The 22,118-nt window shown below is 60.9% G+C and overlaps 2 protein-coding genes across 15 annotated transcripts; one reads left to right on the plus strand and one right to left on the minus strand.

Moving 5' to 3' along the window:
- The first annotated feature begins 4,266 nt into the window (after positions 1–4,266).
- Positions 4,267–7,496, plus strand: KCNK6 (potassium two pore domain channel subfamily K member 6). The gene is made up of 3 exons (XM_070764370.1): positions 4,267–4,724; positions 6,429–6,824; positions 7,187–7,496. The coding sequence occupies exons 1-3, from the start codon at positions 4,415–4,417 to the stop codon at positions 7,417–7,419; spliced, it is 939 nt and encodes a 312-aa protein (XP_070620471.1). The 5' UTR covers positions 4,267–4,414; the 3' UTR covers positions 7,420–7,496.
- Positions 7,497–8,056: 560 nt separating this feature from the next.
- On the minus strand, positions 8,057–20,280 carry LTBP4 (latent transforming growth factor beta binding protein 4). Of its 14 annotated transcripts, XM_070764363.1 has the most exons (29): positions 19,950–20,278; positions 18,521–18,745; positions 17,809–18,041; positions 17,202–17,307; positions 16,917–16,991; positions 16,687–16,809; positions 15,964–16,128; positions 15,713–15,874; positions 15,535–15,636; positions 15,311–15,445; positions 15,085–15,210; positions 14,873–14,998; positions 14,464–14,589; positions 14,213–14,338; positions 13,999–14,133; positions 13,714–13,839; positions 13,490–13,612; positions 13,224–13,355; positions 12,907–13,032; positions 12,703–12,828; positions 12,478–12,621; positions 11,823–12,035; positions 10,638–10,712; positions 10,399–10,527; positions 10,172–10,321; positions 9,921–10,073; positions 9,187–9,564; positions 8,899–9,048; positions 8,057–8,807 (listed from the first exon to the last, which is right to left on the minus strand). In XM_070764363.1, the coding sequence occupies exons 1-29, from the start codon at positions 20,257–20,259 to the stop codon at positions 8,659–8,661; spliced, it is 4,449 nt and encodes a 1,482-aa protein (XP_070620464.1). In that variant the 5' UTR covers positions 20,260–20,278; the 3' UTR covers positions 8,057–8,658. The 14 variants fall into 14 exon arrangements, 13 of the variants coding, with proteins under 13 accessions (XP_070620464.1, XP_070620468.1, XP_070620465.1 ...); XR_011560321.1 differs by having other exon boundaries at positions 9,187–10,073; positions 19,950–20,279; XM_070764367.1 differs by lacking the exon at positions 8,899–9,048 and having other exon boundaries at positions 19,950–20,279.
- Positions 20,281–22,118: the final 1,838 nt, after the last annotated feature.

Consider the following 22,118-nt stretch of genomic DNA (forward strand, 5'->3'; position numbering starts at 1 on the left):
ACCAAAGCAGTTCCCGTGCTGTAGCCGGGCCTGAATCCTGACTGTTATCAGTCTGTTAAACATCATATATATCAGAATCAAAATCCATCAGGAAAGGCTTTGGGGGGGGGGGGAGGGAAGGAGATGGAGAGGGGGGAGTGTGACATAAAAGAAAAACAGACTAATTAGTAACAGCAAGACGAGGGTTAAAAATAGGTTATTGAACACTGATTGGTTTCAAAATGTATACTGGTATATTTTTAAGGTATAGTGGTACCTCTACTTATGAACTTAATTCGTTCCGTGACCAGGTTCTTAAGTAGAAAAGTTTGTAAGAAGAAGCAATTTTTCCCCTAGGAATCAATGTAAAAGCAAATAATGCGTGTGATTGGGGAAACCACAGGGAGGGTGGAGGCCCCGTTTCCTCCCGGGAGATTCCTAGAGAGGCCCCACAAAGGCTTCTCCCTGCCTTTTCCGGTTACAATTTCGGAGGCTCAGGTTTGTAAGCGGAAAATGGATCTTGAGAAGAGGCAAAAAAATCTTGAACCCCCAGTTCTTATCTAGAAAAGTTGATAAGTGGAGGGGTTTGCTGTATATGTATTGGTGCTTATATGGAAACTGTGGAGGGGGAAAACCCACTATTAAAAGAAGAGGAGCCGCCCTTAGCCAGTGTGCGGTGGACTAAGTCGTGGTGCCCAGGCGGCATCCCTGCTCCTGATCAGCTGCAGCCACTGGCTCTCCTCCATAGCCTGGCAGGCTTCACTGCACCAGCCTCTCAAGATCTGTATGCCCCCCCCACACTTTCAATGAGCCTTAAAATACGGGGCCTTTCCGGGGCGCTCAGGACCCTGTAAGGCATGGATTTGCTGACTCCCAGGAACTGCCCTTCTTTCCAAGAGTCACTCCAGGTTTGGACTCCTTAGACAATGAATGGCCTAAATCATAGGCCCTGCATCAGGCTTTCCACCTTCTCTGTGTCCTTAAATGACCATTTGGTTGACACTTTTGAGAACCCAGCCATTGTGTTGACAGGCTATTACTTGGGGGGTGGGGGGTGCCCCAACATTTTAGCAGCTGCTGTTCCTTCAGACGCTTCTTGCTAGAGCAGGGGTCATCAACCTTTCAGACTTCGAGGACCACTAAATTCATAATTTTAAATCTTGCAGACCACTAATAGGATCTGCCTAAAGACTGGCTGGGTGGTTGTGGCTAAGTGATCATGTGACTGGGTGGGCGAGGCCAACTTGATGTCACTTGCTGGCCTCTACTTGCCCCTCCCCTCCCTTCCCTGGGTCCTTAGGGCCCCAACAGGAAGCAATTTTTGGAGCTAAGCCGCCACCAGAGAAAGAGTTGGCAAAACAGCTGGCTCAGTCCCAATGGGATCAGAGGACTAGGAGCAGAGGCTTTCCAAGCAGAGAGAAGACTTATGGGAGGGAGTTCAAGGCCAGGGACCAGCGCCTGGAGGCTCAGTGGGCTGAAATGGTCAGCCGGTTCCAGGCCCTGATGCAGATCCACAGGAACGAGGTCCTCCAACCTTTGCCCAAAGCCTCGCACCAGGAGGCCAAAGCAGACCCCAAGTTGGAATTTCTGCCCCCCTCCGACCCACACAAAAAGACCCTGAAGGCAGAGACTCTATTTATTTATTTATTTATTCTTTGTCCAATATACAATACATATGAGAGAGAATATACATTAGGAATATATATATAAAGATAGGAAGTAAAAAGAAGGGAAGTGGATAGGAAGAGAATATATATAGAGGAGAGAATATATAAGATAAAAGAGGTAAGAAAAGAGAATTGGACAGGGGACGATAGGCACAACAGTGCACTTATATACGCCCCTTACTGGCCTCTGAGGAATCGGGAGAGGTCAATCGTGGAGAGTTTAATGGAGAAGTGTAGGGGATTGGGGGTTGACACTATTGAGTCCGGTAATGAGTTCCACGCTTCGACAACTCGATTGTTAAAGTCGTATTTTTTGCAGTCAAGTTTGGAGCGATTGATATTAAGTTTGAATCTATTGTGTGCTCTTGTGTTGTTGCTGTTGAAGCTGAAGTAGTCGTTGGCCGGAAGGACGTTGCAGCGTATGATCTTGTGGGCAATACTTAGATCGTGTTTTAGACGCCTTAGTTCTAGGCTTTCAAGGCCCAGGATGGTTAGTCTATTTTCGTAGGGTATTCTGTTTCGAGTGGAGGAGTGGAGGGCTCTTCTGGTGAAGTATCTTTGGACGTTTTCGAGAGTGTTGATGTCTGAGATGCGGTGTGGGTTCCAGGCAGATGAGCTGTATTCGAGAATGGGTCTGGCATAGGTTTTGTAGGCTCTTGTGAGTAGTGTGAGATTGCCGGAGCAAAAGCTGCGTAGGATCAGGTTAACAACTCTGGAGGCTTTTTTGGCGATATTGTTGCAGTGGGCTTTAGCACTTAGGTCATTTGAAATGAGTATTCCGAGGTCTTTTACTGAGTGTTGGTTGGTAGTGAGGATTTGTTTATTCAGTTCATATATGTGGTTTGGATTCTTTTTGCCGATGTGGAGGGTAGAGCATTTGTTGGTTGATATTTGAAGTTGCCAGGTGTTGGACCAATCTGAAATGAAGTCAAGGTCTTTTTGAAGAGTGAGTGTTTTGTCGGTGGTGTTGAAGAGTTTCACATCGTCGGCAAAAAGTACACAGTTGCTTACGATATTATCGCAGAGGTCGTTGATGTATAGGATGAAAAGAGTAGGACCTAGTACGCTGCCTTGGGGAACACCGCTTTTGACAGGGACAGGGGAGGAAATGGCGCTTCCGATTTTGACAACTTGTTGTCTGTTTGACAAGAATGCGGTAATCCAGTTGTGGAGGAGTCCTGAGATGCCATAGGATTTGAGTTTTAGGAGAAGTTTGTCGTGAACCACTGAGTCAAAGGCTTTGCAGAAGTCGATATAAATTGCATCGATGAATTTTCCTTGATCAAGGTGGGTAGTCCAGATGTTTTTGCAGTGGAGTAGTTGTAGGTTGCAGGATAGTTTCTTACGGAATCCAAATTGTTTTTTTGATAGTAGGTTGTTAGATTCTAAGTAGAGAGTGATTGAACGATTTATAATTGATTCCATGATTTTACAAGGTACACAGCATAGTGATATGGGTCTGTAGTTGTCAACTAGTGATGGGTCTCCTTTTTTGAAGATGGGGATGACTACTGCTTTTGACCACAGTTTGGGGAGAGTGCTGGTCATGAAGGAATTTTGGAAGATGATGCTTAGAGGTTCAGCTATAGCAGATGTCGCAACACAAACATTTATTGCATGTAGTTTGAGGACCCCTAATTTATAAATATTAAATTATTTGCAATATAAAATTATTTTCCTGCAGACTCCCAAAATTTTCTCCCAGTTGGTGACCATTGTGCTAGAGAGCAGCTTGCTTTGCTTTCTGCAAGAAGCCCTCCACAGGGTGCTGACGGCTTTCAGGAGGCTTTCGGGCAGTTTGGTGGGTTCTGAAGGCCATGCTGGGGGCCTCTAAGGGACATAGGGTCATAGGCAGAGAGAGCGGTGGAATCAGTCCTTGTGGAACAAGCACTTGGGTCCTGTACATGCTGACACCTGAAGACTCTGGATACGCCCACGCGAAAGGTGAGAGTGAATGTTGGAAAGTAAAAAATGAGGGTGAGGGATTCGCTTCGCTTTGTGCTAGACAAATTCCTTGTGTGTCCAATCACACTGGACTGCTAAATAGTTCCAATTCTTTTGCTCCCCACTCCTGCGGCGGCTGCTGTGGTGGGGGATCCTTTTTCTCAGACTGGCGGCTCTTCCAGGTCCCTGCCCCCCCCCCCTCAGGCTTCCTTGCTAGCAAGCCTCTCACCAATCCCCCAGTTCCTGTTATTGCACAACTTGCTTCCTGCCTAGAACACACCCACAGTCCTCCCTCCTCAAGACCTTGGGGGGGGGGGGGCTAGCGAGCTCTTTATTCTGCTCATCTTTTATAACATACAACCCCCTCCCCCTTCATTCTGGGAGGACCGAAGATAAGACGGGACGCGAGAAGGCGGGCAGCAATGAAACACCACGGCTTTGGATCAGGAGTCCAGCCAGGCGCCCAAAAGCCTTGCTTCCTCCAAAATCTGCCCTTTCTGGGGTGAACTCCGAGGCTTGGCCTTAACCTCTTAGCCTGCGCCAGGAGCCCGGGGCCCCTGAACAGGTACCCGGTGCTGGGCACCCGGCCGTCTCACCCGTGGAAAGAGCGGAGTTGGTAGGAAAGCGGCCCCGCCAGTATCCCGCCCGCCAGGTGCAACTCTCGGCAGTCCCGGCTCCGCCTGGCGGGAGGGGCCTGGCCGCCGCCCAAGAGGCTGGTCCGCGGAGTCGCCGGGGCGGACACCGGCTTGGCTTCTGTCAGCGTCTCCTTCTTCTTCTTCCGCCCCTCTTTGCTACCAGCGGCTCTGCGCTGCGCCGGGGGAGCCATGAGCCGAGGCGCAGTGTTGGCAGCCTTCGCGCTGGGCTACGCGGGCTACCTGCTGCTCGGAGCGCTGGTCATCTCAGCCGTCGAGCGGCCCTACGAGAGGCGGCTGCGAGCCGAGCTGCGGGACCTGAAGAGGGACTTCCTGCGCGGCAGCCCCTGCCTGTCCGAGGCCAGGCTGGAGCGTTTCCTGAGCGCCGTCTTGAGCGCCGACCGCCACGCCGCGGCCCTCCTGCACAACGGCTCGGCTGCCACGTCCAACTGGGACTTCGCCTCGGCCTTCTTCTTCGCCAGCACTTTGATCACCACCGTGGGTGAGCCGAGGCCGGCCGCGCTTCTTCGGGGACAGGCGGCCCTCTTCCCCTGCGCTTTCCGCCGTTCGTTCCGGGCGCGGTGGGTCGGAAGAGTCGGGCGGGATCCCCGCAGCCGAGCGTCTTGGAAGGTGGCATCGGCGTCGGGAGGAGCGCGCCTCCGGTGCCTAGGCCGAGAGCCACCCTCCACGCCCCGCTCTCGGGCACAGCTGCTTTTTCGCGCTTGGACGTGGCGCCGAGACTCCACCCTCCAAGCCGCGATCTCGGCCGAGAACTCCTGGCGCAGGTGAACAGCCGGGGCCGCTTCCTGGTCTTCGGCTGCTGCTCGCTCGGGGCTGCCGAGGGCCGAAAGTGCGCGCTGAGAGGCGGCCGCAATACAGCCGCTGGCTCTGCCTCGGAGTGGACCTCTGCTGGTGCGCTTGGTCACCTACGTCCCTGCAGCTCCGTCCACACCCTTTGGGTCGGGCGTTCAGGCTCCTTTGGATGCGTGAACTGGTAGCAATGCCCCGGCTCCGCTGTGCCCGTTGTCCGGTGGCAGCTGGCTCTTGCGAGGGAGCATCGGGTGGCTACTGGGTTTGCCTCCGTGGACCCTCTCTTACTCCTGGAAGGGCTCTGCTGCCGATGGTCCAGGGGCCTTGCAAAACAGGGGGCAAACCTGGTGCCCCTTTCAATCCGATTTCTTTGCCTTTTGTGCTAATGGCAAGTAGTGAAATCTAATGTTCCATTTTTTGTAATCTAATAGCAAATACTTTTGCAAAATTTTATTAGCAATAGTTACATGAATATTACACAACTGTCATGAACAATTAACTGAAGATAATTGTGACTACAGAACCCAAAAAAATGGCCCCAAAAGAAACAGGGAGTTAATTCACCCCCATTATCTCTTTCTAGAGAGGAAGAAAAGCCACTGGGGTCCTCAGAGGGGCAGCATACAAGTCTAATACATTGAATTGAAAAGTGATATGGGCAAGTCCTGGACACGGCCAGCTATACTTGGCCTATGGGCAGAAGTGCGAGAGTTAGCTTTAAAGAAGGGCCCCAGCCCTGAGCACTCAGGCCTCTTGCCCCACAGGTAGGGTAGCCCAACCATTTGGTCCCCTGGAATTGAGCCACCAGTAAGATGGCTGGGTTTTCCAGCATAGTGTGGTACCCCCAGTTGGCATGCGGCTTTGCCTTGAGGACAGAGAGGTCGCTGGGCCCCCCGTCTTAACCCAGAAGCCCCCAACCCACCACAGGCAGCGTTCCATGGGCAGCAGGGGGTTCCCCCCCCTCTGGCTTCTGCTGGATCTGCCACCCGGCTCTTTGCCCCTGGTCACTTCTGGGAAGCCCTGCTCTGCCCACTGTACAGGATTATGACATTTGTTCAACCATAAAACGCTGTGGAGGCCCCAGCACAGACCCAGGCCAAGGTCTCTCCCAGTTGGCTCCCTTCAAAAGGACGGTGGGGGGGGGGGTTGCCTGCTTATCACCTCTCCTTCCTTCTGTCCCACCAGCTGTGAGAGATTGGGCCCCACAGCAACTCCTGGTGCAAAGGCACAAATAGTCCTCCTGTGGCCAGAGGCGGCTTAGCCTGTTTGCCGGCGTGGTCAGTGGAGGGACGGATGGATGGATGCCCTGGTCTCTGCCCTTGATCCCGGTGCTGCTCAGGGTAGAGCCCCAGCACAGTGACCACAGCCTCTGACCCTCCCCCTTCTCTCCTCCCAGGCTACGGTTACACGACACCCCTCTCGGACGGCGGCAAAGCCTTCTGCATCTTCTATGCGGTGGTAGGCGTCCCCTTCACCATGCTGGTGCTGACAGCTACCGTGCAGCGCCTGGTCAGCACCTTCACCTCTGGGCCCCTGGAGTACCTGGCCCTCCACTGGGGCTCTGACCGCCGCCTCCTGTCCTGGGGACACCTGTTGGTGCTGATGGGCCTGGTGCTGGCCACCTTCTTCTTGGTGCCTGCTGCCATCTTCAGTTCCCTGGAGGAATCCTGGAGCTTCCTGGACGCCTTCTACTTCTGCTTCATCTCCCTCTGCACCATCGGCCTGGGAGACTACGTCCCTGGGGAGCAGCCTGGCCAGCACCTTCGCCCCCTCTACAAGGTCTCCGTCACAGGTCAGTAGCAGTCTTCCCTGGGGACAGCCCACCCAGCAGAGGGGGGAAGGATTGATGGGCACCCCGAGCCTGCCACCTCAAGTGGGCAACCTCAAGTGGGCAATAGCACTTACAGCCCTCTCTGGCCCCCAACAATCTGGGTCCTCGTTTGACCCACCTCAGAAGGGGGGGAGGCTGAGTCAACCTGGAGCTGGTGGGACTTGAACTGCCAAACTGCCGGCAGTCAGCAGTCAGCAGAAGTAGCCGGCAGTACTGCACTCTAGCCGCTGCGCCACCATGGCTCATAGTGGCAAGTTGGTGGGAAGGGCCTGCCTGCCTCCCAGACCTGTCTCTGGCTCAACTCTGCCCCCCTCTCCTTCCAGTTTACCTGCTTCTGGGGCTGATGGCCATGCTGCTGATCCTCCAGACCTTCCACAAGCTGGCAGACCTGCACGGCCTCTCTGCGGTGGTCTTCCTGCCCCCGGAACAGGCCCCCGAAGAGCACCGGAGCATCCTGGGGGAGCCCAGCGCGGCCTCTGAGCTGGGGCAGGGGGGAAAACCGCCTGCACACTCCCGGCCAGCAGGCCCGTCCCACTATTCCTCCATCAACAGATAATAATAATAATAATAATAATAATAATAATAATAATAATAATAATAATAATAATAGTAAGGCTAGCAGCAGGGCGAGTGGGGGGCTAGTCCACAAGGAAGACTGGCTGCTCTCCTCTGTCCTTCTCTGACCAAGGGAATGGGGCTGCTGGGCGGTCCACTCCCCCTGGGGAGGGCAGGGGAAGGAAGGCTCCTGGCTCTGCTTTTGGGGAGGGGGCCTTTTAGCAGCACAGTTGAAAGGCTCTTCGGCTCCTACCCAGGGACCCCTCCTTCCATCCCTGCAGTCAGTGCAACGTGGCTTCCGGCTGTGCTGCTGAGGCGGAAGGGGGGGGGAGGCGGGCCGTGCGCTTGAGACACCGAAGCCTCAAAGGGAATGTGGAAGTGAAGGGCCCCTCCAGGGTCCATGGCTCAAGACGTTTGGCTACCAACTGCCGGCTTTGCTCTCTGTGGTTATTTCCGAGTGCTTGAGTGCAGAAGCCGCTTCCCCTCCTGGCTGGTGGGGTCCCAGGGCCGCCCTGGAGGCCGCTTGGCCTGTGCTGTCCTTCCCACCCCCCACCCCAGTTAGCCCAGCCACCAAACGCCTGGGCCCCAAAGGGAGGGGGCTGAAAGAACGCCTTAGAGAAGCCAAATCTGCAAACCCCTTTTATAGAAAATATTTATTGGTCCAGTAACAGCAGTGAAGAAGTGACTGTGGCCCCCGTTGGCCTGATGCCCAAAGGCCCCCTGCCGGCCAGACAGCCCCAGTCTGGATTTTGTCTTTGGAGGTGCAGAAGGGGGCTATAGCGCTGGTTGGAACAACAAGGGGAGGGGGAAGGTGCCTGGGAAACAGTTGGGGGGGGGCCTTCCATGCTGCCCTTAATCACTAGGGTGGGGCTGGAGCCAGCGCATTCGCCTGAACTCTAGGGAAACCCTGGGGGCCCAGGAAATGTCGGGCCCCTGCCTAGAGGCCCCTGCCACACGCGGGCAATGGAGGCATCGGGGGGGGTGGAAGGGAGGAGAAAGTGTTTCCAGGTGGGCTCCTGCTTCCAAGGACAAGAGGGCTAAGACCCCGTTTCGGCCCCCCATCCACCCTCACCCCATGGCCCAGAAGAGCAGGAGAGGCCCCCCTCCCCTCAGCCCCAGCCCCCTCCCGGCTCCTCCAGAGGCTGCAGGCCAGGGGCGGTGGGCAAAGGGTCCCTTGACCTTCACCCCCTTCCTCCGTTCCCCCCTGGACAAGTAATAAATATTCCCCAGCCGCCCCAGCTCAGGCTCGGCTGCGGGGGATGGGAAGGCAGCGGAGGGGCCCCCTGGCGGGCGTGGTGCCAGGGGGGCACAGGCAGTGGTAGGAGCCCTCCAGGTTGAGGCATTGGCCCCCGGCACACAGCCTCTCCACCTCCCGGCATTCGTCAACATCTGCGGAGAGGAGAGAGATCCCTCCGTCAGGCCCTCTCCGGCCGGCCGGCCGGGAGAGTCAGGCCCAGCCCACCGGAGGGGGAGCCCTCACCACGGCAGGCCATGTGGGTCGGGTCAAAGCGGAAGCCCTCGTTGCAGGAGCAGGTGAACCCGTCGGCCACCTGGACACACCGGCCGTTCTCACAGCCGCTCAGGATCCCACACTCCTCCGCCGGCAGCCCTCCGGCCCCTCCAAAACGGCCTGCGGGCAACAGACCAAGACCTGGACGCGTGCTCCCCTTTGGCCCAGGCAGGGCCCGAGAGCCCCCCCCAGAACCCCCTCCCAGAGGCCCCTATTCCTTCCAGCCCGGGCCCCCACCCCCTTTGGCCCTCCACTCACGGTGGTCTTCGCTAGCCCGACTGGGCCGTTCGGGGTAGGACTGCCCACGGGATGGGTAGGGCCAGTTGGAATCCGGTGGGCTGCGGGGCCGGTATGTCTCCCGGGGGTCCTCGGCTGGGGTCTCCAGCTGTGCATCACCATAGGGTGCCTCGTCCAGGCCAGCTTCCCCATAGGGGGAGGGGCCGTAGAGCGACTCGTGGGGCAGAGCCTCATAGATGGGAGGGAGCAGGGGGCCCGGCCGGGCCAGGGGGCCGTAGACATCAGGGCCGAAAGGCAGGAACTCCCCCCCGCCATATTCAAAGGGGGCCCCGAGGCTGCCCGGCTGCCCCAACCCGTAACTGGGGCTCTGGAAGACGTTGCACAGGGCCTCAAAGTCATCTGGGGAAAGCAAAGGGTGGGGGTTAGGCCCAGAGTGTCTCCAGAGGCCCCCCAGGAGGGGCCAGGCAGTCTGTTGAGCAAGGGGGCTCCCCACCAGTCTCTCCTTTCTGCTAAAAGTGACAAAGCTGGAAAAAGGGCAGGAGACCACCAGTGGTCAGGTAGAGGTGGGGGCCCACACACACACACACACACACACACACGGGCTGGCAGGGCTGCATCCCGAGCAGACGCTTTGGGGTGGGAGGGGGCATTGACCCCCGGGGGGAAGGGGAAGGCGGCTGCAGTCTTCCCTTCCCAGGGCCTGGTGCTCCTCTCCCGCTCCCTGTGTCCACACCTGCACAAAGGGGGCCACCCACCTGAGTCCCTGGCCGGGCACAGAGCACAGTTAATGCTCCAGGCCTCCCCGTAGAGGCAGCAGCACTCCGTGTAGGACACCTGGCGGTCCAGGCGGGGTCGGCGGCACACCAGGTCCGGGCCCACCTCCTGCCAGCAGATGGCCAGGTCCTCACCTGGGGGAGGGGCAGAGCAGGGGTGCCAGGGTGACCCCCAAAACCCTCCCCTGACGCCCCCCCCACGAGGCTGGGCCAGAAGAGGGCGGAATACGAACCCAGGCCGTGGCTCTCGTTGGTCACACATCGGCGCTGGGAGGGGTCCAGCACCAGGGGGGCAGCACAGGAACAGTAATAGGACCCGATGGTGTTGATGCAGTGGCCCCCCACGCAGGGCTCGGCCTCTTCGTCCAGACACTCGTCGTTATCTGGGGCGACAAGGACGCTAGTTGGTCTCAGGCCGCAAGCACCTTCGAAGCGGGGGGGCGGGGGGGGCAGCGCTCACCGATGCATTCCAGGTGCTGCACCTCGTAATAGTAGCCGTTGGGGCAGTAGCAGGAGTAGCTGGGGACCTTGTTCACGCAAACCCCGCCCTTGCACACCTGGGCGCCGAAGAGGGCACACTCGTCCACATCTGTGAAGGAACACCCAGTTGGGCCTATAGGCACAAAGGGAAGATACCCCCTCCCCCCGACACTCTCTTCCCCGTGGGTCCCTCCCCAGCCCCACATGTCCATGGCACACCTGCAACCGCTGGGGCATTTCTGACGAGGAGAGCCACGTAGCCACTGCCGTGGGGACACAGGGCCTGAAATTCAGCTGCAGGGAAACAGACCACCTGTCAGCAGCTGCCCCCCCCCCGCCAGCCTCACCTCCCCCTCACTTCCCATTCAGAGCACGGCTCTCCCCCTCCCCCACGGGACTCCTCACAAGAGCAAAGCTGGGGGGGGGTTGGCTGAGCCCCTTCCAGAGAGGGGAGACTAGAAGGGGGCTTGCAACATCTTAACCCATCATCTCTCCCCTCTGTGTTTCCCACCACCACCACCACAGAGGGGGGGGATAAGAAGAGAGGGCACGTCCCTGAGGGCCTGGAAGGCCAGTGGGAAGCTCCCTTGTCTGGGTCCCATCAGGCCCCACAGCCGCCCCCCACCCCCCGTGAGCCTACCCAACTGTCACTATTTACAGCTGAAATGATGATGCCTTTTTCTTTCCGCTTTTTCACTTAAAAGATTGTATATGCGTTTTCTTTGACACAGCATCAATTTTTGTGTTTATGTGCTTTCTCCGCCACTCTTCAAAAGCTGCCAAGTACTAAGCTTTCCACGGGGGTGGGGGTGGGGGTGGGGAGCACTGAGCCTGAGATCCCAGAGCAGTTCCAACCCACGTCCTTTGTGTGCCCCCCCCATGCACCTCCCTTATGATGCCAGGTTGCAAGGCCTCGGTCTCTCCAGCCTTGAAAGACGGAAGCGTTGAAGGGGGGCTTGATCGAAGGGCATAAAATCACGCGTGGGATAGAAAAGGTGGATAGAGAAATATCAGTTTCTCTGTCACACAATACTAGGATGAGGGGCCCCTCCCTAAAGCTCACAGGTGAGAAAGGGAGGACAAATCAAGGTGGGATTCACTTCCAGAAGAGGTCGTGACAGCCGTCAGCCTGGAGGAGACAGATTCATGGATGTGTATCACAGGTGGTTATTGAAATGGATGTCCAAGTGCTGCCTCTATGTGGGCTGAGGCAGGCAGGGTTCCCTTGGGTCCCATTTGTTGGGGGTCCAGGGAAAGGGAGGGTCTTGCCTTCTCTTTCTGCTCAAGATCCCCACTGTGGGACACAGAATGCTGGACGCGATGGGCTTTGGCCTGATTCAGCAGGGCTCTTCTTAGGTTCTTATGCCCCCCCCGCCCCTTCCAGGAAGCCCCGCGGAGCCTCACCTGTCCCTATGGAGGGACAGGCCTGGATGTGGCAGTCGAGGCCCCAGCCGTGGCCCAGGCTGCAGCAGCACTCCTGTCGGGTGGCGTTCCTGGCCAGGACGTTTTCACACACTTGGGCGGCGTTGAGGTCGTAGTAGCACTCACGTCGCAGCAGGCCGTCCACGCTCTCCAGCTGCCCAGCATCTGGGTGCCTGGGGAGGACGGGGGGCCGCCCTGCAGGATGGAGAAGGTGGAGTGACCCTCCCCACCAGAGTCTGCCCTCCCCTCCTGTGGGGGTCCCTGGAGGGTCCCAAATGCAGCCGGCCACCCCTCTGTAGTTGCTCTGCTACTGAGGTCCAGGCACACAGGTATCTGCAAGACCCCACCCTGCTGGCCCTGCCAGACCCATTTTGATCTGGGGGGGCAGGAGGTGGAGGGAGGGCTTCACAGAGCCAGCGTGGCTACTTACCTGACAGCTTTCAATTGTTGTGTGTTACGGTGTGACATTGAAAACCTCCCCAAATCCTTCTGAAATGGGTTCAGTCTGGATTCCCCCCAAGAGCTGCCCACTGGGAAGGCTGCCCCTCTGCCAGACCCCCCCCCCCCCGAGCTAGGCTCTTGGAAGCCCACCTGCCTTCTCTCCCACGGCCCCTCCCCCACTTCCCAAGCCTCTCACCAGCGCTGGGCAAAGCCAGGCAGTGGCCAGTCATGGGATCAAACTCCTCTCCCGCTTGGGGGCAGAGGCACAGGAAAGAGCCCTCCACGTTCTCGCACGGCGTCGTTCCACACACTCCCGGCAGCGTCTCACACTCGTTCACATCTGTGAAAAAGGGATGGAAAAAAGGTGCCACTGGGGTGCAGGCCTGTCCCTCCCTCGCCTGCCCTGCTGCCTGCCACCTACCTAGGCAGTGCCGCCCGTCCCTGGCACTTTCATAGCCCTGGTCGCAGATGCACTGGAAGGAGCCCAGCAGGTTGTGGCAGACAGCATGGACACCACACGTGGAGCTGTTCTGGCACTCGTCCACGTCTGCAGGGGTCACAGAGGCCCACTCAGAAGAGCTGTGATCCCCCCCTGCCTTCGGCCAGACCCCACGGAGGTCCTCACCTGTGCAGTCCCCAGAAGCCGTGGCCTGGTAGCCCATCTGGCAGGGGGCCACACAGCGATAGGAGCCCAGTGTGTTCTCACACCGCTTCTCTCCACACGCCCCGGGCGCCTGGCATTCATCGACATCTGGAGGGGGAGCCAGGAGCGGTTGGCACGGATGCCAGGCTAACAGGCAGGAAGCGGAACCCTCCCAGGTAGAGGCAGGGTCTGCTCGGGGAAGGCCCCCAGGTCAGCACTGTGCGACAAAGGCCCAGAACCAGCTCAGGGGGGGGGAGAGACACGGGGAGCCCACCAGCAGCTGGCTGGGCGGGACTCACCCACACAGTCTCCTGTGGCACTGGTTAGATAGCCGGCCTGGCAAGCCACGACACAGCGGTACGAGCCGGCGGAGTTTTCACAGCGCTGTGTTCCACAGAGGGCGGCCCCATACTCCTGGCATTCATCGATGTCTGTGGGAGGGGGGCAGAGTAGGGGAGGGATCAGGCCCCACCGTAAGCATCCAGGTGAGTGAAAGCAAGTGACCCCCCTCCCACAGCCCCTGGAACCGACTGCTGAGGGGCTGCAGCTGAAACCTGCCACTCACCTTCGCAGGAAGCTTTGCTGGGCGTGCTGCGGCTGCCAGGTGGGCAATAACAATCGAAGGAGCCTTCGGTGTTGGCGCAGTGCCCTCCAGCGCAGACCGCGGCGCCGAGGCACTCGTCAATGTCTGTGTGAAGGCCAAAGGGGAGGTCAGCAGGGCACGGACCCTGAAGCACCTCTGCCTTGGCATGCCCTGAAGGCCCCCCAGGAGAGGCGGGGGGCCCTTACCCTCACAGGAGGCCCTATCGGGGGCTGCAGCGAAGCCCTGGGCGCACAGGCAGGTGAAGGAGCCCTCGGTGTTGAGGCACTCCCCCCGCGGAAAGCAGAAGTCCCCCTCCAGGCACTCGTTCACATCTAGCGGTGGGGAAAGAGGAGCGGGCACCGTTCTTGCCAGGGTCGATGCCAGGAGGGACCCGGAGTTCGGAAAGCAGCTTGGCCTGGTCGACAGGGAGATGGCCGTGCCCCGCAGAACTCAGCCCTGGCTGGCACGTTCCTCTCATGTGTGGCACTCACCCACGCAGGAGGTGCCCCCGGCGCCCTCTGGCCGGTACCCTCGGGCACACTGGCAGCGGAAGGAGCCCTCCGTGTTGAGGCAGCGCCCCCCAGGGCCACAAGGTAATCCTGCTGCTGCTGCGCACTCGTCCATATCTGTGGTGGAAAGAGTGTGCCCATGAGGGGGGCCCCGGGCTGCCCCCACAGCGCCCCCCGCCCCCCTCCCCTTGCCCACCTAGGCACTCGTTCTCCGTCAGGCTGGCCCGGAACCCAGCAGGGCAGAGGCAACGGTATCCACCGGGCACATTCTCACAACGGCCAGAGCCACACGGGGGAGGGCTTTGAAGGCATTCGTCCACATCTGTGAGGCACAAAGCAAGAGGCTGCATCCCTCCAGACCCACCCCCGCCTCTCCGCCACAACGCCAAAGCGGGTCATCCAAGGGGGCATGTGTGTGTGTGGGGGGCTTCCCTCCAGTCTCCTGACCTGCACAGAGAGTCCCCAGCGGATTGGGCTGATAACCGATGGGGCAGCTGCAGCGGTACCCACCCGGCACATTCTCACAGCGGCCAGGCTGGCAGAGGGAGGGGTGCTTCTGGCACTCGTCCACATCTGAAAAAGCACAGGGGCCCCCTCAGCAGGAAAGGGGGCTCCAGCTGTTGGGGGGAAGTGAGACCCCCACTGGGAGGGGCTTCAAGCCCTCTCAGCAAGGGGGCGTGATCCTGGGGGGCTCCGCTCTCACCTGGACACTGCCAGTGCCCACGGGAGCAGCGTCTTTGAGGAGGGGGCAGCCAGAGAAAAAGAGAATGGTAATGGTAACCCCCCTCCCCACAGCTTCTCTAAATGAGAGCCACGTTTTGAGGCCCCCTCCCCACCAATGCCCCTTCCCCGTTACCTTGACAGTCCGTGCCAGAGGGGTCGGGCTGGTAGCCGCTGGGGCAGGAACAGCGGAAGGAGCCCAGGGTGTTGAGACAATGCCCACCGCCACAGGGATGGGGCACGTGGGCACATTCATCCACATCTGGAAGGGAAGCCGCAGGATGGGGGGTGCGGGGGCGTGAGGGGAGGGTCAGTTCCCCTGGGGGCCAAAGCCTCCGTGGGGCTTACCCTGGCACTCCACTCCGGAAGGGTCAGCTTGGAAACCCGTGTGGCACCTGCAGCTGAAACTGCCCAGGGAGTTCTGGCAGTGCCCGTTGGCACAGGGGCGTGGACTGCTGCGGCATTCGTCCACATCTGCAGAGAGGGGTGGAGCAGGCACCAGCCGGGCTCAGCCGGAGGCCCCCAGAGGCCTGGCCAAACTGGCCTGCCCCCACCGTCCCCTTCCCCAACTCACCAACGCAGTGGGTGCCTTGAGGGCTCAGCCAGTAGCCACGGTTGCACACGCAAGTGTAGCTGCCCCCGCGGGGGATGCAACGTCCTGGCCCGCACACCTGGGGCTGTCGCTCGCACGTCCCTGGCCTGGCCTCCTCTGGGGAAGCACGCCATAGGAGCCTGGTCACTGCCACCCTTCCCGCCAGCCCCTTCCCCCAGCCCCGGCCCCTCCCCACCCGACCCCACCTTCTGTGCTTGGGGCAGCTGGCCCAGAGGCGGGGGGCCGTGTGGGCGGGGGCCATGGAAAGCGCTCCAGCCCTGTGGTGGGAGGGGGGGTGCTCCAGAGAGCTGCAGAGCAGAAAGAGCCGGCATGTGGAAGAGGCGAGGGGGCTGCTGCTCCCGCGGCCCCCTCCCAAAGACCTACCCACGAGGGCGGGGTCCGCTGTAGTCCGAGGCCCCTGCCTCCCCTGCTGGCTGGTCACCGGCACCCGGGGGGGCTCCTGGCCAAGGAAGCGCGCGTCGAAGCGGAGGTCCGAGGCAGAGTAGTGGTAGCCGGGCCCGGCGGGGCAGATGTCCTTGAAGCCCTCTGGCGGGAGAAGAGCAAGAGCGGCAGGTCCAGTGCCCTCTCCCCCGCCCTGGCCCCCATCCCTGCAGCCCCTCCCCCCGGTGCCTCACCTGAGCCGAAGGGCGGGCAGTGCTGGCAGCCCCACCCCCAGGCCTTGCCCACCCGGCTGCAGCAGCAGATCTGCTGGGTGATGTTGCGCAGGGTGGGCAGCGAGCAGCGTCCATCGCGCAGCACCCGGAAGCAGGGGGCCCTGACCTCTGAGATCACGTGGTGGGCTGGGGAGGAAGAGAGGGGGGGCTCAGAGCTTCCGGTGCACGGCTGGCAGGGGCCCTGGACTCCTTCAGTTTTGCTCCGTCTTAGTTAAATTCAGTTGGTTGCATATTTTGTCCAATTCTGAATAAGAACTTGAAGATTTATTTCTTAATATCTGGACACAATTTCTGATCGGTTAGACATTTGGCACCACCGGCCATTCACGCCAAAAGCCGGCGGCCTGCCAGGGGACGAATCAGCCGGCTGACCTGGCTTCCCTCCCAACAGGCTCCGGTGTGGATGTTCCAACCCAACCCAATGTTCAACAGGATTTTACTTCATCTCCAGCCTTTCACTCTTTTTTGGGGGGGGGGCGACAATCCAGGGTTTCCTGCAGGTCACCTTGGGTGGCAAAGAGAGGAGCCTGGACCTCCCTGCCCTGGGGGTCACAAAGAGCCCCCCCTTCACATACGCACAGAGGCCGCCAGCTCTCTTCCCAGGCTGAAGCCAGCTGTCCTTCGAGGCCCCTTTGGACGTCCAGGTGGAGCCCCCCCTGCAGCCCCCCCTGGGGCCAGACTCACAGATACAGCTGCTGCGGGAGGAATCAAGGATGTAGCCCTCATGGCAGAGACAGGCAAAGCTGCCGCGCGTGTTGGTACATTGCCCATTGTGGCAGAAGTTGCCCTCCTGGCATTCATCCACATCTGGCAAAGGGAGAGACGGTCAGGACAGCAGAGACCAGCCCCCCCCGCAAGACTCCAGGCCTCCCCTGCAGCCCAGCGACCCCCCCCCCATGGCTCCCCCTACTCACCCACACAAGAACCATTCGTCCGCAGGAACCCTCTGGGACAGACCTCCGCACTCCTTCCACCCGGCCCAGAAGCCCCTGCGGAGAGACCGCGTCACTCAGAGAAGGAAAGGCCCCCACCCCACACACACGCTGCTTGGGGGAGGCAGGGGAGGGACTTGGGGGGGGGCTTTCCAAGTAGGGAAGCAAGCAGCAGGCACGGGCAAGAGGCGTGGGGGGAGGGTTGGGTCGGAGGAAGCCAGCTGTGTGTCAGGTAACCCCCCCCCTCGCAACTTTCAGCTATCTTACCCAGGTCCCCATCGGCACAAGGCAGGCAGCCATGGACGCCCCAGGCAACACCGGCCCCACGGCAGCAGACCTCCTGCGTGCGTAGCCCAGGCAGTGGGGCCCTGCACTGAAAGGGCGAGGCAACGGCCGGTTAGGCAGTGCCCCCCACCCCGCCCGACGCCCATTAACCTTCCGTGTTCTGGGCAGGCGAGAGGGCCGGGGGGACGGGACACAGAGCGGAGGTCTCCGGCCACCTTGGCTGCAACTGAAGGCCGCCAAAAGTGCGCCCCCCGCCCCCCTGAGGTGGGGGCCTGGCCTCTTTCCTGGGGCCCCCCAGCCTCCCGGGGGTAACACGCTTGCCTGCGCGGGGGGCGTCTCCATGGGGGGGGCGGGGTGCAGACCTGCGCACGCAGGAGTTGGACGGAGAAGTCAGCGGGAGGAACCTGGGGCGGTGGGGGCGCCTTCCTTGCCTGCCTCCCCCCGCCTCCCCCCATGGGCACCGGAGGAGGAGACCAGCCGCTGGACGAGGGGAGAAGCCGACACCGGACCGGGGACCAAGGCCGCCTCAAGGGCAGCGGGAAACCGGAGGTGCCGGCGCGGGATTTGCTCGATAGCCGTCCCAGCACACCTCTTGGCCGCGCAGTTGCTGGAAGCAGTAGCCGAAGCCGGAGCTTTCTTCGTAGCCACCCGCGGGGTCCCGCCGGCTGCTCTGAGCCAAGACGCCGGACGGGGCAGCACGGGAGGCCGAGGCGGCATTGGGGCCGCTGGGCAGCAGCTCCTCGCTGACTCGCTCCACCTGGTGGATGGTGACTGAGGCCTCCGGGGGGTGCTCCACGTGGACATTCACCAGCGACGCCATACCTGGGGGGGGAGAGAGACGCTGGTGGGGGCCCAGCCCTGCCCCCCACAAGCCCCGCTGAGCCAGCTGCCCCCTTGCTCTGGCAGGGCTGCCGGGCTGCTCCGCTTTTGTGAGGACCTGCTGGGCGTCCATCTGTGGCTGTCCACCTCCTCTGAGAGGCTCCAGCCAGTTCGCAGCAGGCCCAACAATCCAAGATCCATCGGGAGGAGGGGGGGAATGGTCACTCAGGGCCTCCTGCCTCAGCCTGGTGCTCGGCCCCAGGGAGCCCCCTAAGGGCCAGAAGGGGTCGGGTGGGGAGGAGGCCCCACAGGATGGGTGCCACTGCGAAGAAGGCTCTTTGGGGATGGGGCCCTGACGGGCCAGAGGTGGGGGTGCCAGCTGCCCTCCGTGCAGTACTGGGCTGGGGTGGGTGGGCTGGGCTGGAACATCTGCATGTACGCACACTCCCCCCACCATTTCACTCCCCCCCCCGCTTCCATACCATCTCGCTCGTAGCGGTGGTTGGCGATTGGGAGGGTGTGTACGGACTGCTGCCGCCTGTTCTCCGCTTGGTCCCCCTCAGTTCCAGGCCGAGCCGGGCCGTGTCCTTGGCTGAGGGAAGGGAAGGCCGGGATGTGGCAGAACTTGCCAGTCCAGTTGTGGGGGCAGAGGCATTTGTCCTTCTTGAGGCAGACCCCCCCATTCTGGCAGATGAGGGGACACAGGACTGCAGGAGAGAGAGAGATGCGCTGGACGGGCAGCTGTGTCCAGGGGTGTTGTGCACCTCTGATCTGGGATGCAGGAGCCTGGCACAGAGACTGGGGCCCTTCCCACCTGCCCCATGGCCAAGCAGCTTGCGGGTCCTTCCCTCGGGGGCTACCTACCGCTCGAGGGAGGAGGGGCAGCCTCAGGGGCCGGGCAGGGAATCGGCCACGCCTGGGCCTGCCTCCTCTCCTCAAGTTCAGTCAGCTCCACCTGGGGACAGGGTGCCAAAGGCTACACACACACACACACACACACACACACAGACGCCCTGTGTGGAGGAGCTGCTACAGCAGGCAGTGAGGAGTTCATGACCCGGCCGGGGCCACTGGCCAAGCCCCTCCCTGCTGGGCTCCCACCCACGCCAGGCCTGGGTAGCATCAAGTGGAACAAACTGCACAACAACTGGGAGGACGAAGACTGAAAACAACCCCCTCCCTCCCTCCCAGCCCCCCCCCACCGCACATGATCTCAAGCTACAGGCCGCTGTCGCCATTCTGGGGAGGCTCGCTGGGGGCCAGAGGGTCTTCTTGACCTAGCGTAGCCACTGCTTCATTCCTTCTTCGCAACTTTGGCGGGACTGGAGCCAAGTCCAAGGCAGCCATCCCATCGGGGTGGGGGGTGGGGATGGCATGGTGCCAGCCTCCTGTTTACGCTTTCATTCCCCAGCACTGAGCCCTGGAGAGGCTCCGGTGGGACCCTGGTGTGGGATGGAGCTGCTGGGGGAATGGGCCAGAGGCTGGGGGGGGGGCAGGGAAAGCAGGCAGTTCTGTGCCTCTGACCCGGACTTCCCCTCCTCCTCTCGGCCGCCCCCTGCACCTGCTGGGCAAAGCCACGGCCGAGAGCCCGGCTGGGGCGGCAGCAGTGGGCTCCCCCCAGAGGCAGTCCGGCAGGCAGGGCAGCAGCTGGAGGCGGTGGGGGCCCCAGAAGGAAGTAACCGGGCAGGCCTACTGAAGGGGTGAGACCCCCGGGCAGAACCTTGCCGGGAAACAGGAGGGGCCCAGAGGACCAGGGCTGAGGCAGAAAGGGGGGCTTGGGAACTGAATGGAGCCGGTCCCCCCCTCCCCATTGACTAGGGTGGGCAGGTCTCTTAGCAGGGGCCCATCGTCTCACCCCAGGAGCCGATGGATGCGACCGTCATTCCCCCCTCCCCCCATCCCGGTACTCACAGACTCGGAACCCGGCAGCGCCTTCCACGGCCCTGGCAGCCCCCCCGCTGTAGAGGGTGGTCGCATTGCCCAGCTCGCATCGGTTAACGCAGCGCCCGTTGCTGCAGTGCGTGTGGCAGATGGTGGGGGTGAAGAGGACCTTGACCTGCTGGCCCTGCCCAGGTGAGGGGTGGGCACCGAGCAGCAGCAGCAGCAGCAGCAGCGGGAGGGGGCAGTGGGGGGGGCGGCGGACAAAGCCCATGGCCCCAAGCGGAGCAGGGAGCCGCAGCTCCAGACAGGCTGCAGGCAGGGAGGGCTCTGCGCCCACCATGGAGCTCACACAGACCCACCCGCTAATTGGAAGCAGCAAGCTTGGGGGTGGGGGGGTGGGGGGGCGGGCTGCAAGCCAAGCACAATGTTTACAAGGGAGCACAGGGCGCCAGGAAGCGGCTTAACTCTTAGCTGCTCTCCACAAGCCCAGAGCCGCCAGCGCCTTCCCCGCCTTGGCCCCCAAGTGCAGAACGGCCGCCCTCCCCCCCCCAGCACGCAGCGCTTGAGGTGCCAGCAGACAAGCCGACTCTGCCGGACTCCCTCCAGCTGTTCCCCTCAGCAAACAGCTGCAGCAGATGCGTCAGGAGCTGAGCTCTCCTGGGCTGAGCCCCCCACTCTCCTCCACTGCCCTGGGCTGTGTGTCCCCCCACCTGGACACACACACACCACCGCCACAAGCCCCCCCCTCCCGCAGCAACTGCTTCCTGCCCAGTCTGACTGGAGTGCCCCCCACATTTCCCTGCCCTCCTTGTCCCTCCATCCAATTTCTGGGGGGGGGGCTGTCACTGACAACAGGGGGCCAACTCTTTTTGAGACTGGAAGTGCCTAAGTGGGAAGCTCCCCCCCCCCCCCCGTTTCATTTCCCCAGCTGGTGACACTCAGGGCTGCTTTGTGTTGGGGAGTTTCTGACACGCAAACTCTTCCTCCCAGAAGAAAGAGCCCCCCCTTTTTTACAAATCTCCCAGCAGGCAATGTTTGGGAACAGGGCAAACATCTGTGCCAGCTGGACCTGCACAGGCTGGTCAGAATGAGTTTGCCTTGTTCTCTCCAACCAGCGCCCCCTCCCCCCTCCCCCCGTGCTGCCTTCTCAGACATGAGAAATGTTCATTCCAGAAAAATGGGGGGCGCTGGATCAGAGTGGGGGGAGCAGCCACAGAGCAGACCTGGGGAGTTTCAAGAGACAGCCAGGCCGGGTGGGGCTTCCTGAGGGCCTCCCCAGGGAGGAAGCCGGCCTGTGGGCGGTGGGGGAAGGAGCAGCACCCGGCTCCCCTCCCTCCAATGCTGCTTCGCATGAGATCATCTGGAAAACTCTAGGCGGGGGGGGGGGCACAGAACAGCTGTCAGACCCAACAGGGAGGGGACTGAGCTGGACATGGGAACTCTTCTGGAACTTCCAGATGGGGGGAAAGAGGGTGGGGGCATCTGCCTGCCTCCCCCCTGCCCTCTCTTGCAGAAGGATCTCCCCTATGGGAGACACACTGGGCAAGTGGATTGTTTGGGACCCCAAAGTCCCGACCCCTCCTGGGGTGGCCCTACTTTGGAGGTCTCAGTGCCTCCCCACCTACCTCCCGAGTCTCTCTCCAGCTGCAGGCCTAGGAACCTCCCCCCCAGCCCCCCAACCCTTTCTGGCCTTTCTGATGGGACCCCTCCTTGCTGGGTGTGTGTGTGTGTTGTGATCTCCCTAGAGCCACCCAGGGCCAGTGCTGCTGCCTGGCCCCCTCCCTCCCGGCCAGGCCCTGAGGCTTTGCCCTTGACACCTCTTTGAGACACAGCTGTATGCCACGCCCACAGAACATCTGCCTGTGAGAGGACTCTGGGCAGGGCAGGGTTAGCGGATCTAGCATGGATCCAGATTGCATAACTGACACTGAAACGGTCAGCCTCAACCTCTCGAGGATCCGCTCGTGAACGCCCTTTGGCTCCCACCCTAACTCCGGGTCTCTGCCACTGGCCAAAGCAGCTGTTCTGCCCCCTCATGCTACAGCTCAGCCACAAGCGCAATTCCCAGCAGCCCCGAGGGCTCCGTTTTCTGCCCTGCCGCTCTGCTCTGGCCCTCTCCTCCCCTCCGGGGTTGTCCGAATGGCCCTTTCCTCTTTGCAGAGCTCCTAGGTCAGGGCTGCCCCTCCCGAGGCCCTGCCT

Source organism: Erythrolamprus reginae, chromosome 11 (genome assembly GCF_031021105.1).
Source record: "Erythrolamprus reginae isolate rEryReg1 chromosome 11, rEryReg1.hap1, whole genome shotgun sequence".
Classification (NCBI taxonomy): Eukaryota; Metazoa; Chordata; class Lepidosauria; order Squamata; family Dipsadidae; genus Erythrolamprus; species Erythrolamprus reginae.